The sequence below is a fragment of the Balaenoptera acutorostrata genome, chromosome 9 (genome assembly GCF_949987535.1).
Source record: "Balaenoptera acutorostrata chromosome 9, mBalAcu1.1, whole genome shotgun sequence".
In the NCBI taxonomy this organism is placed as follows: domain Eukaryota; kingdom Metazoa; phylum Chordata; class Mammalia; order Artiodactyla; family Balaenopteridae; genus Balaenoptera; species Balaenoptera acutorostrata.
The window spans coordinates 23,855,875-23,873,364 of NC_080072.1; the positions used below are offsets into that span (position 1 = coordinate 23,855,875).

The 17,490-nt window shown below is 44.4% G+C and overlaps 1 protein-coding gene across 1 annotated transcript; it reads left to right on the top strand.

The window, feature by feature from the left end:
* The first annotated feature begins 1,553 nt into the window (after positions 1–1,553).
* On the top strand, positions 1,554–16,985 carry COMMD9 (COMM domain containing 9). Its single transcript, XM_007181083.2, has 6 exons — positions 1,554–1,628; positions 10,855–10,980; positions 12,677–12,816; positions 14,192–14,226; positions 15,092–15,195; positions 16,235–16,985. Exons 1-6 carry the CDS (start codon positions 1,578–1,580, stop codon positions 16,373–16,375), a joined length of 597 nt encoding a protein of 198 aa, XP_007181145.2. The 5' UTR covers positions 1,554–1,577; the 3' UTR covers positions 16,376–16,985.
* Positions 16,986–17,490: the final 505 nt, after the last annotated feature.

The window sequence follows — 17,490 nt, forward strand, 5'->3', positions numbered from 1 at the left end:
TGCTATTGGTCACAGAGACTAATCGTGGCACAACAAGGGAGGGGACGATACAAGGATGTGACTACCAGGAGGCAGGGGTCACTGGGAGCCATACTGGAGGCTGGTGACCACTCTGCCCATCTTTCCAAAGTAAGACAAGAAGGCACAGACCTGCAAATAATAAGGTAAAATCCCTGCAGAAAAGTCACAGAAAGCAATTTTAGTCTAAACACTTTTGAGGGGTTTTTGTTTATTTAAGAAAATATTTACTTCAATCAAGGCACTGGGCTGGCCCTATGAATACAGGCAGGAGTAACCCTAGAGCTTACAGGGACTTATGGCAGAAAACAAGAATCAAGCCACGTGGTCCTGGAAGAAGAGAAGAGAGAGAGGCCAAGAAAGAGAGCTGGGATCAGGACTCCAGGACAAGGTGGGTCTAACATCTTCTAGTCCAGATATGGGTTCATCCTCAGACAACCTGGGTTTATTTTCCTGGGGCTGGACAACATCCTCACAGAAAATGGGAGAGAGAAAAGAAGGAGGGGGAGGAGTAGGAGGCAGAAAAACAAATGACCAATTCCCAGACTTGCACAATTAGACATTCTTTCTCTAGCTTGAATTTATCAGAATCTGTTTCAAGCCAAATTTTGCTAAGGAACTGGGTATGGAAAAAGAAAGAACCAACTAGATCCTAAAGGTAGATAAGGGAAATGTCAGAGGCTGGGGTTAGAAGGCAGAGGAGATAGGTTCCTTAAAACCAAGTTCCAGGACTTTACAATTTGAGTCTGTTCTGAGGTAGGACCTCTGATCACTGGGCAAATCAGAGTCCTGGACTGCCCACTCAAAACCATCCTTACATTCATTATAATTATCTTGTTGAATAAATGAATTAAATCATATCCATGAACCACCCCTTCCATCCCCACTATAGGTGTAATAGGAACCTAGTTAGGTAATATCTTTCACTGGATTCCCTTTCTACTCCTTGTCCCAAACACTTCCTCACCTGCTCATCAAAACCAATCTCCCCTTGGACTAGAGAAAGTCATCAACACCCTTTCCTCATCTGGATAAGGTTAAAAACACCAGCTCCTACCTACCCCAGAGACACAAAAGAAACTGTACACATGAAATCAATTTTACATTCTTCAAGACAGACGGGGTGGGGGGTAAATTCCAAGAATTGCAATGATGTGCACAGCTACTTTAATTCTAAGAGGCCAGGTACGAAGATCACTCCAGAACAGCTAAGGCCCTTGTCAAGCCTGCAGATGCATTCCCCAAATTAGCCAGCCCACCCACGTGAGTCAAGAGTAAATCAGTTTCCCTGCCCTGGTAAGTAGACAAGCCAAGCCAAGCCAATTTCCTTCCCTGAAAACCATCCAGCACCCGCGTCCTCCAAACCCCACGGTCCTAGAGTCCCCGCGCTGAGCTACCCAGCCTCCGCGCCCTACTCGGCTCCTCCCCATCCCGTAGTGCCACGACCCAGCCAGCTCCCGCCACCCTAAAGGACTACAGCCCCCGGCATGCCCCCGCGCGGCTGTCGGAGTCTCCCGACCGCGCGTCTCCGCGTACCTAGGTCACGTGACTCGGGGAAGATGGCCGCGCTGACGGCGGAGGTCTTTGCAGCTCTCCAGAGCCTGCTGAAGGTAAATGAGAGGGGTGGGGACAGCGCGAGGCGGGCCTTTGTCTCCGAGACTTTGCACAGAGCAGGAATTGGGAATAAATGGACCCCGATTTGGAGCCACGACGCTGCCACTGCCTCTCACTGTGACTCCTAGCAGGTCGTTGCTCTTTTCCGAGCTTTTTGAAAGTACGAACAAAATTAATACCACTTTGACAGGATAGTGGGGAAACAAGACAATGGACCTGAAGGCGCTGTACAAATGTTCCCTACTAATAGTCTCTGGGGCTGGCTTTCGGGGTTGGTGCGTTGGGGTTGTAATCTCTAGATCCGCGTTGCCAGTTCCCCATTTCATCCCGCAGCCCGTCTGCGCTCTCCAGTTCTCTCCTCTGCGTCCGCCCCCTGAGTCAAGTGTGCGTTCTATATTCTCCTGAGTCCTGGGTTTTTAAATTTGCTTTGACCTGTGTGAGGGCCAAAACACTATCCTGACAATCATTTGAAAAATTGTGAGGATGGAAGGGATGTACTTCATATGGCTTTGTAGGAGACTGGAATTTTTTGCTTGATTTATGACTTTCCCTATAGAAGAAGCGGCGGCTTTATCTTCCTTCGTAGAACTTGTCACTAGCTGACATTATGCATCTGGTTGCCTGTTGTCTGCCTTTCTCACAAGAACGTGAGATCCACGAGGGACCTTGTTTTTAAAAAAATTCCAGACGAAGAGGGTTGAGTTAATTACACTCAGCAGTTCATGGCACTGCATCATCATTGGTCCACGCAATGGTCCTTCTTTTGTTTTAACCGCCTCCCCAGTGTTCACTTGTATTCTCCAATCTCTACGGGCATCTACTATTATTCACAAATGTATGCGTAACAAGCGTATCCGCCACACCTGGCATACAGCATGTGCTCAAATAAATAGCTGTTCTATGAATTAATAAATGTTGTAAAGCTGGGACTGGAAACCTAGAGCTCTCAACTCCCAACCCAGTGCCTTTTCACCCTTACTGTGGCTGCTCTGCCCCCAACCTCCACCCCAATCCCTCTTCGTTCTATGGGCTTTTTTTCCTTAATACACTTATAAAAATCATTATTAATGTGTAACACACATACAAAAAAAGTGCACAGATTATAAGTGCACCGTTTAATGATTTATTACCACCACCACAGTCAAACAATGAAATGTTACCAGTACGACAGAAGTCTCTCTGTTGTCCCTTCGTTATTTCCCTCACTCTGCTCCCCAACAGTAACCACTATCTTTACTTCTAATATGTCAATTTAATATGGCTCACATTTGAACTTCATATAAATGGAATAATAGGGCATATTTCTGTGTGTGTGTCTGGCTTCTTTTGTTTGCTATTATGTAGCAGTAGTTCATTCATTTGCATTCCTATTGTTCTATGTACTTCCTTTTTTTAAAAAATTACATAAACTTTTAATTTTGAGATATAGGTTTACAGGCAGTTGCAAGAAACAATACAGAAAGATCCCATTTACCCATTACTCAGTTTCCCCCAATGGTAACATCTTGCAAAACTATAGTATGATATCACAACCAGGATATTGACATTGATAGTCAAGATTCAGAACATTTTCCGTCACCACAGTGTTCTTCATGTTGCCCCTTTATAGCCGTACCCCCTTCCCCTCTGCCCTCACCCCTTTTGTAACCTCTGGTATTCACCAATTTGTTCTTCATTTCTGTAATTTTGTCATTTCAAGAATGTTATATAAGTGAGGGACTTCCCCAGTGGCGCAGTGGTTAAGAATCTGCCTGCCAATGCAGGGGGCACAGGTTTGATCCCTGGTCTGGGAAGATGCCAGTTGCTGTGGAGCACCTCAGCTCGTGCACCACAACTACTGAGCCTGTGCTCTAGAGCCTGTGAGCCACAACTCCTGAGCCCACGTACCACAGCTACTGAAGCCCGTGCACCTAGAGCCCGTGCTCTGCAACAAGAGAAGCCACCGCAATGAGAATCCCGTGCACCATAAGGAAGAGTAGACCCCGCTCCCCGCAACTAGAGAAAGTCCGTGCACAGCAACGAAGACCCAACGCAGCCAAAAACAAAAATAAATAAATACTATAAAAAAAAATCAGTTGGGCTTCCCTGGTGGCGCAGTGGTTAAGAATCCGCCTGCCAATGCAGGGGACACGGGTTTGAGCCCTGGTCCGGGAAGATTCCACATGCCGCGGAGCAACTAAGCCCAAGCTCACAACTACTGAGCCTGCGCTCTAGAGCCCGTGAGCCACAACTACTGAGCCCGCGTGCTACAACTACTGAAGCCTGGGCGCCTAGAGCCCATGCTCCGCAACAAAGACAAGCCACTGCAATGAGAAGCCCGCTCACTGCAACAAAGAGTAGCCCCTGCTCTCTGCAACTAGAGAAAGCCCGCACGCAGCAGTGAAGACCCAACACAGCCAACAATAAATAAATACATAAATAAATTCATTAAAAAAAATCAGTTGTTTCTATACACAAACAATGAAACATTCAAAAAAAAAGAGTGTTATATTAGTGAAATCATACAATATGTAACCTTTTGGGATTGGCTTTTTTCATTGAGCCAAATTTTCTGGAACCATGTTATGTGTTTTTGTTGTTGTTGTTGTTGTTTTTAAAGAGCAGGTGATATACAAGCTGGTTTTTTATTTTTATTTTTATTTATTTATTTATTTAAACACTATTTTATTTATTTATGGCTGTGTTGGGTCTTCGTTTCTGTACGAGGGCTTTCTCTAGTTGCGGCAAGTGGGGGCCACTCCTCATCGCAGTGCGCGGGCCTCTCACTATCGCGGCCTCTCTTGCGGAGCACAGGCTTCAGACGCGCAGGCTCAGTAGTTGTGACTCACGGGCCCAGCTGCCCCACGGCATGTGGGATCCTCCCAGACCAGGGCTCGAACCCGTGTCCCCTACACTGGCAGGCAGATTCTCAACCACTGCGCCACCAGGGAAGCCCCATGTTATGTGTTTTAATAGTTATTTCCTTTTTATTGCTGAGTAGTATTCTATGGTATGACATCTACATTGTTTCCAGTTTTTTGCTATTACAAATAAACCTGCTATAAACATTTGTATACAGATTTCTGTATGAACATAAGTCTTTATTTCTCTGAAATTAATGCCCAGGAGTACAGTTCTGGATCATTTGGTAGTTACATGTTTAGGGTTTTGTTGTTGTTTTTATGAAACTGCCAAACTCTTTTCCAGAGTGGCTGTACTACTTTACATTCCCAACAGCAATGCATGAATGGTCCAGTTTCTCCCCATCCTCGCCAGCATTTATTGGCATCACTATATTTTATTTGAACTATTCTGATAGGTGTGTATTTACATCTCATTGTGGTTTTAATTTGAAGTTCCCTAATGGTTAATGATGTTGGACATGTTTTTGCGTGCTTATTTACCATCTGTGTATCTTCTTCAGCAGAATATTGCTTTATGTCTTTTGCTCATATTCTAATTTCATTGTTTGCTTTTTTACTTTCGCATTTCTTTATATATTCTAGATAGTGGTCCTTTATCAGATATGTGGTTTGCACATATTCTTTCCTAGTATTTAACTGTCTTTTCATCCTCTTCACAAAGGTGTATTAATTTGGTAGGTCTGCTGTAACAAAGTACTACAGACTTGGTGGCTGACACAACAGAAATGTATTGTGTCCCAGTTCTGGAGGCCAGAAGTCTGAGATCAAGGTGTCAGCCAAGTTGGTTTCTTATGAGGGCTTTGAGGGACAAATTGTTCTGTGCCTCTCTCCTATAACTTCTGGTGGTTTCTGGTGATATTTAGTGTATCTTGGCTTGTAGATCTCTGCATTGATCTTCATATGGAGTTCTCCCTGTTTGCATTTTTGTGTCTAAATTTCCCCTTTTAATTAGGACATCAGTCATATTGGATTAGGGGCCATCCTGTGACCTCATCTTCACTATTTATATCTGCAATAATCCTATTTCTAAATGAGATCACATTTTGAGATAGTGGGGGTTATGGCTTCAATATATGACTTTTAGGGGAGACACAGTTCAACCCATAACAGGAGTTTTAGCAGAGCAAAAAATGTTTTAATTTTGATGAAATACAGTTTTTCAAAAATTTTTCCTTTTATGAATTATGATTTTTTAATGAATTATGCTTTTGGTGTAAAGTCTAAGAACTCTGTGAAGCCATAGCTCTCCAAATTTTCCCCTATTTTTATCTAAAAGTTTTATAGTTTTATACTTTACATTTGTATAACATTTTTTTAAAATTTATTTTATTTTTGTCTGCGTTGGGTCTTCGTTGCTGCGTGCGGGCTTTCTCTAGTTGCGGTGGGCGGGGGCTACTCTTCGTTGCGGTGCGTGGGCTTCTCGTGGTGGCTTCTCTTGTTAAGGAGCACGGGCTCTAGGCACGTGGGCTTCAGTAGTTGTGGCACGCGGACTCAGTAGTTGTGGCCTGCGGGCTCTAGAGCGCAGGCTCAGTAGTTGTGGTGCACGGGCTTAGTTGCTCTGCGGCATGTGGGATCTTCCCAGACCAGGGCTCTAACCTGTGTCCCCTGCACTGGCAGGTGGATTCTTAACCACTGCGCCACCAGGGAAGTCCCTACATTTATATAACATTTAAGTCCATGATTGATTTTGCATTAATTTTGTATAAGGTGTGTGGAAAAGTTTGAGAATTTTTTTTTTTTTTTGGCCTGTGAATGTGCCCTTGTTCCAATATCATTTGTTGAAAAGGGCTTTCTTTCCTCCATTGAATTGCTTTTGCAACTTTGTCAAGAATCACTTGCTCATATTTACTGGGTCTACTTCAGGATTCTTTAGTTTGTTCCACTGATCTATTTGTTTATCCCTCTGAGAATACCATACAGTCTTGATTATCGTAGCTATATAATAAGTCTTGAAATCAGATAGATGGATTCCTCCTACTTTATTCTTTATCAAAATTGTTTTAGCTATTCTAGTTCCTTTGCCTTCCTGTATACATTTTAGAATGATCTTGGATATATCTAAAAAAAAAAACTTGCTGAGATTTTCATAGGAATTGGGTTAAATCTGTATATCATTTAGGAGCAAATTGACATCTTAATGTGTTGAATCATCCAATCCATGATCATGATGTGTCTCCCCATTGATTTAGATCCTTGATTTCTTTTATCTGTATTGTATAATTTTCAGTATACAAGTCCTGTACATGTTTTGTTAGATTTATACCTAAGTATTTCTCTCTTTTTTTTTTTTGAGCAATTGCAAATGATATTGTACTTTTAATTCCAGTGTCCACATGTTCATTGCTAGTGTGTAGAAATACATCTGATTTTAGTATGTGTATCTTGGATCTGCAAACTGCTGAACTCACTTATTCTAATGATTTTTTTGTACATTTCTTGGGACTTTCTCATAGACAGTCATGTCCCTGCAGATAGGGACAGTTCTATTTCTTCCTTTCTGATCTGCAGACCTTTTATTTCTTTCTCTTGCCTTATTTCAGTGGCTAGAATTTTCAGCACAATGTGGAATAACAGTGGTGAGAGCCCACATCCTTGCCTTGTTCCCAACTTTAGTCTTTCATCATTAAGTATGTTTTCTCTAGGTTTTTTGGTAGATGCTCTATGTCAAGTTATGGAAGTTCCCCTCTATTCCTAATTTTATGAGAGTTTTCATCAAGAATGGATGTTGAATTTTGTCAACTGCTCTTTCTGCATTGATTGATATCCTATGATTTTCTCCTTGAGCCTGGTAATATGGTGGATCACATAGATTTTCAAATACTGAACTGGCCTAGAATCCCTGGAATAAATTCCACCTAGTTATAGTGAATAATCCTTTTTATATATTGCTGAATTCTATTTGCTATTATGTTGTTAAGGATCTTTGCAACTATTTTTTATGAGGGACATTGGTCTGTAGTTGTTTTTTTGTTTTATACAGTCTCTGTCTGATTTCGGTATCAGGGTAATCCTAGCTTTGTGAAATGAATTGGGAAGTGTTTCCTCCTTTTCTGTTTTCTAGAAGAGATTGTGTAGAATTAGTTAATTCTTTCTTTAAATGTTTGTTAGAATTCTCCAGTGAAACCATTTGGGTCTGGTGATTTCTAGGGGTTTTAAAATTACAAATTCCATTTCCTTAACAGTTATAGCACTACTCACGTTTTCAATTTTATATTGGGAGAGTTATGGTAGTTTGTGTTTTTTGAGAAATTGATCCATTTCATTTAAACTGTCAAATTTGTGTGTATAGAGTTGCTTGTAGTTATTCTCTTATTTTGTTTTATTTTTAAATTTATTTATTTATTTATTCATTTATGGCTGTGTTGGGTCTTCGTTTCTGTGCGAGGGCTCTCTCTAGTTGCGGAGAGCGGGGGCCGCTCTTCATCGCGGTGCGCGGGCCTCTCACTATCGCGGCCTCTCCTGTTGCGGAGCACAGGCTCCAGACGCGCAGGCTCAGTAGTTGTGGCTCACGGGCCTAGTTGCTCCGCGGCATGTGGGATCCTCCCAGACCAGGGCTCGAACCTGTGTCCCCTGCATTGGCAGGCAGACCCCCAACCACTGCGCCACCAGGGAAGCCCTCTTATTTTCTTTTTGAAATCTGCAGGGTCTGTAGTGATGTGCCCTGCTTCATTCCTGATATTGGTAATTTGTGTCTCCTTTCTTTCTAATTTTGTCAGTCTTGCTAAAAGTTTGTTAATTTTGTTGATATTTTCAAAGAACTAGTTCTTTGTTCCATTGATTTCTCCTTTTTTATGTTTTCAATTTCTTTGGTGTCTGCTCTTTGTTGTTTCCTTCCTTATTCCTTTGGGTTTATCATGCTCTTGTTTTTCTAGGTTCTTGAGATGAGGACTTAGATTATTTATTTGAGACTTTTCCTCTTTTCTAATATATGCATTTAATACTGTAAATTTCCCTCTCAGCACCATCTTGGCTGTACCCCCAAAATTTTGGTGTTGTTTTTCATTTTCATTCATTCAGTGTAATTTTTTCAACTTTCCCTTTAATCTGTGGATTATTTAGAAGTGTGTTGTTTAAGTTTCCAAATGTTTGGGCATGTTCTTGTTATCTTATTGATTTCTAATATGATTCCATTGTGATCACTGAGAACACACTCTGTATGATTTAGTTCTTTTAAGTTTGTTAAGGTTTACTTTTTGGCTCAGAATATCATCTATCTCGGTATGTGTTCAGTGAGCTTTTGAAAAGAGTGTGTATTCTGTTGTTACTGGGTAGTGTTCCATAAATGTCAATTAGATTGATGGATGGTGTTGTGGAGTTCTTCTGTGTCCTTGTTGAATCCTGTCTAGTTGTTCTATCAATTGTTGAAAGAGGGCTGTTGAAGACTCCAACTGTATTTATAGATTGGTCGATTTCTCCTTTCAGTTCTGTCTGTTTTTGCTTCACATATTTTGCAGCTCTCTTGCTGAGGGCATGCACATTCAGGATGTCTTCTGGTCAACAGAACCTTTTACCATTACGTAATGTCCCTCTCTGTCTCTGGTAGTTTTCTCTGCTGTGAAGTCTACTTTATCTGATATTAATATAGCCACTCTTGCTTTCCTGATTAATGTTTGCATGATCTATCTTTTTCCATTCTTTTCCTTTTAATATGTCTCTGTCATATTTGAAGGGAGTTTCTTGTAGATAGCATTTAACTGAGTCATATTTTATAATCCACTCAGCCAATTTCTGTCTTTTTTTTTTTTTTTTTTTAAATTAACCATTTTATTTTTTAAATTTATTTATTTATTTATTTTTGGCTGTGTTGGGTCTTCGTTTTTGTGTGAGGGCTTTCTCCAGTTCTGGCAAGCGGGGGCCACTCTTCATCGCGGTGCGCGGGCCTCTCACTGCCGCGGCCTCTCCCATTGCGGAGCACAGGCTCCAGACGCGCAGGCTCAGTAACTGTGGCTCACGGGCCCAGCCGCTCTGCGGCATGTGGGATCTTCCCAGACCAGGGCTCGAACCCATGTGCCCGGCATTGGCAGGCAGATTCTCAACCACTGCGCCACTAGGGAAGCCCCAATTTCTGTCTTTTAATTGGTATATTTAGACCACTTACAGCCAATGTAATTATTGAAATATTAGAACTTAAGTTTGCCATTTTATTTTTTGTTTTCTATTTGTTCTTTTATTTATTTTTTGTTTCTTTATTTTTACTGCCTTCCTGTGGGTTATTTGATCAATTGAACATTTTTTGGAATTCCATTTTGATTTATCTGTAGTGTTTTAAAATTCATTTCTCTTTATAACTCTTATAGTGGTTGTTCAACTTATTACATTTATTTACTATAACATCACAATCTCAGTGACATGTCAGTGTCATCATTTTACCAGTTAGAGTGAAGTCATCCCTTTATAGTCCTACGCTTATTTATAATATAATTGTCTTAAATATTTCCTCTATATACATTTACAGCCACATAGGACAGTGGCTTTTCTTATTGTTCATATATCCCAGACTTCGAGCTGAAGAACAGGGCCACCCAGAACGCCAGTGGGTAAAAACAAACAAACTCCAACAAATACTTGCTCTCTCTAGCCAAAGACCAAGAAAGGGGTGGCTTAGGAAGACAGAAAACTTTTAGACAATAACTGCTCTACTCCACCAAAACACCACTGAAAACACTGTGGCCGCGCTCCACTGTACGTCAACAAAGTCTGAGAGGGAACACCCCCCTCAGGGCGGTGTCAGAGAAGGCCAAGTAGGGAGCTGGACCTCCATCCCCACGAGCTGGTAACAAGTTCCGCCACCCCACGGTGTTAGTGGAAACTACTGGGGCCAGAACTTCCACCCCCGCCCAGTAGCTACAAGGAACCCCTACTTCTGGGTGTGAGCAGGAGCCAAGTAGGGGAGCTGGACTTCCGTCTGCATTTGGTAGTAATGAAGCAACCACCCCCAGCCCCACCACGCTCCCCCTACCACCTGAGCAGTGTCAGAGAAAGCCAGCAAAATAGAAGATTTAAATAAGTGCCAGAGGCTCGGAACGTAATATGGCCACGTCATTCCTTTGTCATGAGGTCCGTAGCAGGTCTGTCTTCTCTTCTCCCCTTTCAGAGTCGTCTTACGTTTGTTTTGTATAAAGTGCCCAGGGAATGTAGTTGTGTTTAGCAGGAAAAATAGGGAAAAGTACATCTATGTCATCTTCCCAGAAATGGAAGTGTCCTCTGCACCTCTTAGGTGTCACACCATGACGGAGACAGTATTACGTTCTAAAAAAAATGTATTTTCAGAGTCTGAATTTGTTGCTTGTTTTGTTTTTTTCCATCTGTGAATTTATAGGCCTCCTCGAAAGATGTTGTCAGACAGCTGTGCCAAGAGAGCTTTTCCAGTTCAGCCCTTGGCTCGAAAAAGCTCTTGGATGTTACGTGTTCCAGCTTGTCTGTGACCCAGGAGGAGGCAGAACAAGTAAGTGGGGTCAGAAGTGACCTCTGGCCCCTGGCTTCTCGGCTCATTAGTCTCTTCCTTGACTTCCCAGTTGTTGCCGCATCCAAGGGAATTTTTCCCCTGAAGTGTCTGTTGACATTATAGCAAACTTAAAATAGATGCTTTTTTCTTTTTTAATGTTAGTGAACTTAAAAGCCATTCATTGTCTTTGAACCTTCACTTCCTTATGATAAGTGAGGCGTGGATGGGAAAAGTATACCCAGAATCGGAGCTCCTGACCATTTCCTTTTCAGACTTGTTACCTAGACAGTATGGACAAAAGCCAACCTTGCTATGATTTTCTTTCCCAGCCTGTAACTTACCGTTGCTGATGAATTGTTGGCTGGATAGCTTAGGCAGACTTTTCCGGGATGGTTGGGCAGAAGCTGTGAGGCCTGAGTATGATTAGGGAGGAGGTACTGCTGGACCTCACCTGATCTCAGGTGGCCAAGAGGACAAGGATGTATGTAGCACTCACAGCCTTATCTTTCCGTGGCAACTATGTTTCTAAAACAGTAATTCATCCAAGCAGACCTGTGCTGTTGTTGTTATTTTTTAATCTGGAGCTTGGCTCATTGAAGTGAGAGGCAGCAGCAAGGTTATGAAAGTGAGTTGGAGTCTTAGTTTGGGTTCCTCAAAAGTAGACCCTGAGGCAACGACTTGGCTGCTGGTAGTTACTTGGGAGGTGATTCTAGAAAGCACAAAGGAGGGAGTGAGGAAAATCAGACCGGGAAGAGAGACAAGCCAGTAGAAGGATATGTTAGTGAGGAATATCAGACCGGGAAGAGAGAGAAGCCAATAAAAGGATATGTTAGTGAGCGGTCACCGCTGTGGGCATCTGCAGTTGGGATCCTGTAAGAAACCACGTGGATAAATGCCCCAGCACTGTCACCCTGGAAGGCAGGGAGGTTGGGGCATTTATCCACTCACTCCAACCCTTCACCAGTAGAGGCTTAATGTCCCCTCGCCTCTGGGTTGTGCTTTTCTGAGCTGAGCAACCTCCCGTGGCATCTGGGAAAGTCCTAAAGAGGAGGAAGTTACCTCCAGAGAGTCCTGTTCTGTTCAGCTGAGCAGCAGATTTACTTTTCCTCGCCCCACCAGGTGACAGCCTAGGGGCAAGGACGTGACAGTCCAGCCAGCCTGGGTGAAAAGCCCCAACTCCCCAGGAGCCAGTGCCTCTGGCAGCAATTCAGTAAGCACGGCTTTGGGTGCTGGCACAGGCCGTGCAGCCACACTCGGAAGCCCAAGCCGCGGGCCCCGGTGTTTCTGCAGCCCTCGCGGTCCAGAGGCAGGGGACTGGTGCAGCGCTGTCTAGTAACACCGCTGACTTTCCGCTTCTCTCACATTAAGAGGGGAACAGGCTAGAAAGTTAGCTTAAGGTCAGAGTCCGTGCACAAGGAAGGGGATTTATTAACCCTTTGCCCACAAGCAGAGACTTTCTGGCAGGTTGACAGCATCCTCGGTCAGGCAGCTACATGTCTTCTAAGCAGCAGGTGAACTTGGAGGCGGGCCGAGGCACGTGAGCATCCGCATCTGCACCGGGGGCCTCCGGACTCCTGGGATTCAGTTTGAATGACGGTGGTGGTCTGTGGCAGGCCCTCTTCCCAGCAGGGCAGATAGAGTCCTGTCCCCTGTCCTGCTGCCCCTCACCACCCAGGGCTCCCCGTCTATCCTGCAGCTGCTCCAGGCTCTGCACCGCCTCACCAGGCTAGTGGTGTTCCGTGACCTGTCCTCCGCCGAGGCGATTCTGGCACTCTTTCCTGAAAATTTCCACCAAAACCTCAAAAACCTGCTGACAAAAATCATCCTAGAACACGTGTAAGTGCTTATTTCTTGGGAGTTTCTTGTAATGCTTGTATTTTTTATTCCTGTTCTGGAAAAAATATGCTTATTCTTGAAAAGCAAGCACAGGTAAGCAAAAAGAAGGAAACCATAATCCCACCACCCAGAGGGTTAGGTTAGCAGTGTTAATTCCTGAATGGGAAACCTTTTAAGACTGGTTTATTTTTTCCATTTACACATAGAGGGGTTGGTTTTGCTTTTGTTTTTAACACAATGGGATCATGCCGTTTTATAACTTGCTTGTTTTCATTTAACAGTATTAACATTAATGATATTTTAGGTCGATAAATATTTACCTTCAATATCATTCTTAATGGCTAAATATATTCCATTACATGAAGAAATTATGTGTAATTTAGTTAATAAATTCCTTAGGGTTGGACATTTAGGCTATTGGCAGTTTTCACTGCAGTGAACAATTTATGGTGGAACCTTTGCCCACATTGTGCTTCCTTATTTCCTGACTGGTAAATGGTGGTATTGAGGCTTTGGCTTTTTATTATCGAGTCCGCCATCGGAAACATTTCACCAGCTACTCCTCTACCAGGAGGACATTGTTATGCCACTCTCCCCACACCATCACCAGCACTGAGGGTGTTTTGTTTTGTTTTGTTTTTTTTACTTTTTATTCCCAGTTTCACAAATGGCAAATGGTACCTCATTTCAGTTTATATATCTTTGGTACTAGTGATGTCAAATATCTTTTTCACGTTATTGGTCATTTTTATTCTTTTGTGAATTTTCTGTACATTTTCTAGCTGGGCAAATCCTTTTAGATACATACAATTTAAGCAGAACGGATTAACTGCTGGTTAGCAGCAGGCTTGAAGAGACCTCTCTGATAGTAATAACTGATGATGCTTACTTCCCAAGGGTTTTGTTGTTTATTTAGAAACTTTCTGTTGCGTGACCGCAGTTTACTCTGACTCTGCTCGGCATCTCACTATGGCGTGATTTGTGTAGCATCAGACACGTCTCTTTAGATGTGTTTTGCGTAAGATGCTGTACTTTGCGTAGTAGATGCTCAGTAAAAAGAGGATAAGTTGACCTTTTCTGTTTTGTCTCTGAGAACAAAAGCACAGTTACAGCGCATTTAGCCTTTTCTTGCTTTTCCTAAGCCATGAAAACTAACAGCGCCTATGGCCTTGACATCACTCAGTTTTGTAAAACAAGCAAACAAAAAACTGCTCCTTGGAGGGAGGCGTTTCTGTGGTCCTTTCATGTCAGGAGGTGATTATAGGTTTTAAGATCACAGAAGGAGCAGAGGCCCAGGCCCATGGGCCTCATTATCAGAAGACTCAATTCGCATCCCTTTTCCATTATATTTTTCTTATCTTTCCCTCTTAAACAGATCTACTTGGAGAGCTGAAGCCCAAACAAATCAGAGTGAGTACCAAGAAACCTGCCTCTTCCTCCCTCCCCCTCCTCCCCAGCCCCAGCCCTAAATCTACCAGAGTTTTAAACTAAAGTCAAAGTGAATTAACCTAATCCCAAACCGAGTAGTGTTTGTTATGTATTTCTTTTTAATTCTACTTTTTAATTTTTTTCTGGTTATAAACCTAATATAATAGAGGCATGTTGTTAAAAAACAAATATCCTAAGCAGAAAGTGAAGTACTTAAAATAACTATATTTCCATTGGAAAACAAATTAACCATAATTGAAATTAGTGTGAAAGATTGAATAAAAGTGGGTGATTGGTAAACGGTCACTAAACTCACTCTGAGCCAGTCACAGTACCTCAGACTCTACCTGCATTAACTCATTTAGTCCTCCCAACAACCCTGTGAGCTAGGCTGAGATCATCCCCATTTCACAGTTGAGCAAACAGAGGCTCAGAGGTTAGACAGGTGGTAGAACCCACATTCAAGCCAAGTCTGTGTGTCTCTCAAACAAGAGCTCTCTCCGCTGTTGTCAAAGCTACACATTTCCTAAGACTCCGGCCACAGCCTCCTCTTCTCCACCTGCGTCATTCCTTATTCTGTCCGGACATCTGGAGGGTTGGGTGTTCAGGCAGAAGCCTGGAGGTGCTGACCACCACGAATGCGCACTAAGTGCAGGGGCCACGATCAGTGGTAGGGAAGGCCCGGGGCTTGCTGTGGGGTCTTGGGCCCTGTCTGTCTGTCTCCCTCAGAGGCTTGCTGTGTGGATCCCATGCATTGCACATGTGCAGCCCTTGGAGCTGCCTGCCGTCGAGGAAAGGCTTAGTCACGCAGGCGGCGTGCGCACTGAGCCGAGCTGTCCCCACACAGTCTCTCTGCCGCGCCTGGTCGACCTGGACTGGAGGGTGGACATCAGAACCTCCTCAGACAGCATCAGCCGCATGGCCGTCCCGACCTGCCTGCTCCAGATGAAGGTACATCCGCTCTCCTGCCCCCTAGAAGCAAAGGAGGGGCAGCAGGCACTCGGCGCCCCTGTGGGCCAGCAGAAATGCCAGACTCCAAGTTTTAGGATCTCCAACCCCATAAATAAAAAAAATTTAGCACCCCCAAAATGCAGTGTTTATTTAGAAAGTATATGTGTATTAACATAGCACAGTCATAATAAAACATACAGCGAAACTAGAAATTTTAAAATAAGACAAACACAAAATATAAATTTTAAAATAATCTGCTGATACCTAAAGGTTCTCTTAGACACTTATAGGAAGGTTTGGCTTTAACGATAGAAGCACGCACTCAGATTTCCAATTGCCTTCTTGAGAATTTTGGTACACTTTTCCAAATTCTTGTCCAATCTTAGGAGGCTGTTGCTGTTTGTACTGTGCTGAACAAGGGCTCCTATTAGCAGTTGGAAAAGTATCAGTTCTTCATCTTATTGTTCACATTCTTCATTGGTGTTATCTTCACAGTTATTTTCAGGAGTCTTTTTAAGCCACATACCCATTTTTAGGGTTTGTTTAGTTAAAACTAGGTAGTATAATGCTGTATTTACTTAACCACCAGACACCCAGAAACTCAACAGCTGTAAGAAAATGAAAGAGGGTGCCTCTAACAACTAAGTTTTTAACTATTACTAAGGCTTACTTTTAAAAAAAAAAAGGTACAAATACATATAACTAGAGGTTGTAATATTTTCCCTGCATCCTGGAGGATTCTTACATACCCCTAGAGCCCACGGCCTAAAGTACCAGCATGAACCCAGGATGTTTCCTCACTCGAGTGCCCAGAGGGAGTTGGGGGCGGGAGGGTGAGTGAGCCTGGCTTCTCCGACCCCTGCCCGGAGCCCCTGAGACAGCTCCCTCCCTGTCCCCATTTGCTGAGTGCCTCCAGGGCTGCGACTCTCCGTGACTCTGAGCAAAGAGCCTCTCTTCTGAGCTTCGCCGGAACGGGGTAGGTAGGGCCTGCAGGTCGAAGAGAGGCAGCTCGGACTTTGGGGCAGTGTTCTCTTTTCAGATCCAGGAAGATGCCAGTCTGTGTGGGGAGCAGCCCTCCATGTCAGCTGTCACCGTGGAGCTGAGTAAGGAGACCCTGGACACGATGTTAGACGGGCTGGGCCGCATCCGGGACCAGCTCTCCGCTGTGGCCAGCAAGTGACGCGGCCAGCCGGCCCCTAGCACACGCCGCTGTCCTCGCAGCAGGCAGCGGTGGGGACGTGGGGGCTGCCATCCAGCCCAGGCGCGGTTGGACCAGGCGGAAGCAGCCAGGCCCGCGCGCTGCTTTTTCCTCTTTCCGAAGTTGGAGCAGAAGCTGCTGTCTCGCGAGGCTCCTGTGTGGGACTTCATGACCCCGGTGGCAGCAGGAGGGAGCGTTTGCTTGGTCAGCCGCCTCCGCCTGGCTGATTGGAAAATTCAGGCCCAAATTGTGGCGCTCGTCTTAATAAGTTCCTTTCACTCTGATGAGCCCATTTCCAGCTCTGGAATGCACGCAGGGAGTCGGGTGGGTGACACCAGCAGTTCTGCTTCTCTGTCACAGAAGCCAGGCGGATCCCACAGGGCAGGGCCCCCTCTGCGTGCCTGCCTGCCCCGAGTCCGGAGCCTTCCCGAGCTCCCTCAGCCCTGCTGGACCACCTGGCAGCGTAGGAAGTCTGAAATGGGAACTCACTTCCTTCTCCATAGAACCAGAGGCCCCTTCCTTGATGTAATGCAGCCACTCAGGGTGAAGAAGTAGGAGTGATTGGAAATAAATAACAGTTCTAAAAACTTCACGATTCCGGTCACGCTTCTGTAGCTTCTGTCCTTAGCCTGAGTCGTTTCCTTAGGCCAGTGCTGCCTCTCGTTCGTAAAGACGACCCCACCTTCCTTGTTCCTGGCTCAGCTCATCACCATGGGATGACCTGAAACCGGGCCTGTGAACCGGCCCACCTTCCGCGTATCCATCTGTCACATAGAGCAAAAGAAAGCGCGGTGACATCAGCAGGAGCTTGTCGCGAGAGCTGTGATGAAAGCGCTCTTCGAGGAGTTTAAGCAGATGGAGTCGTCTGTCACGGGCCGGACAAGTCCCGGGGGCTCCGTGTAAGGTGTCCCCCTCCCTTCTCCAGGTCACCCAGTAGCAAGAGCCTGCGTGCTCTGAGCGCTTTGTTTGGCGGCTTCTCGGGTGGTGTGTGTGGACGGGGTGGGAGGGGGGGTGGGGGAGGCAGGACTTCGGGTTAAGGGGAGGCTCTTGAGCTCAGTTCCTGCCCACCCCAAGGTTGGGTTTGGTTTGTTTTGTTT

What these genes read in the sequence shown, in the direction of transcription:
- COMMD9 (XM_007181083.2), top strand. Translation starts at nt 1,578, where the DNA reads ATGGCCGCGCTGACGGCGGAGGTCTTTGCAGCTCTCCAGAGCCTGCTG. An exon ending in CCCAGGAGGAGGCAGAACAA is followed by an intron (nt 10,981 to 12,676) that starts GTAAGTGGGGTC and finishes TCTATCCTGCAG; the next exon opens with CTGCTCCAGGCTCTGCACCG. An exon ending in TGAAGCCCAAACAAATCAGA is followed by an intron (nt 14,227 to 15,091) that starts GTGAGTACCAAG and finishes GTCCCCACACAG; the next exon opens with TCTCTCTGCCGCGCCTGGTC.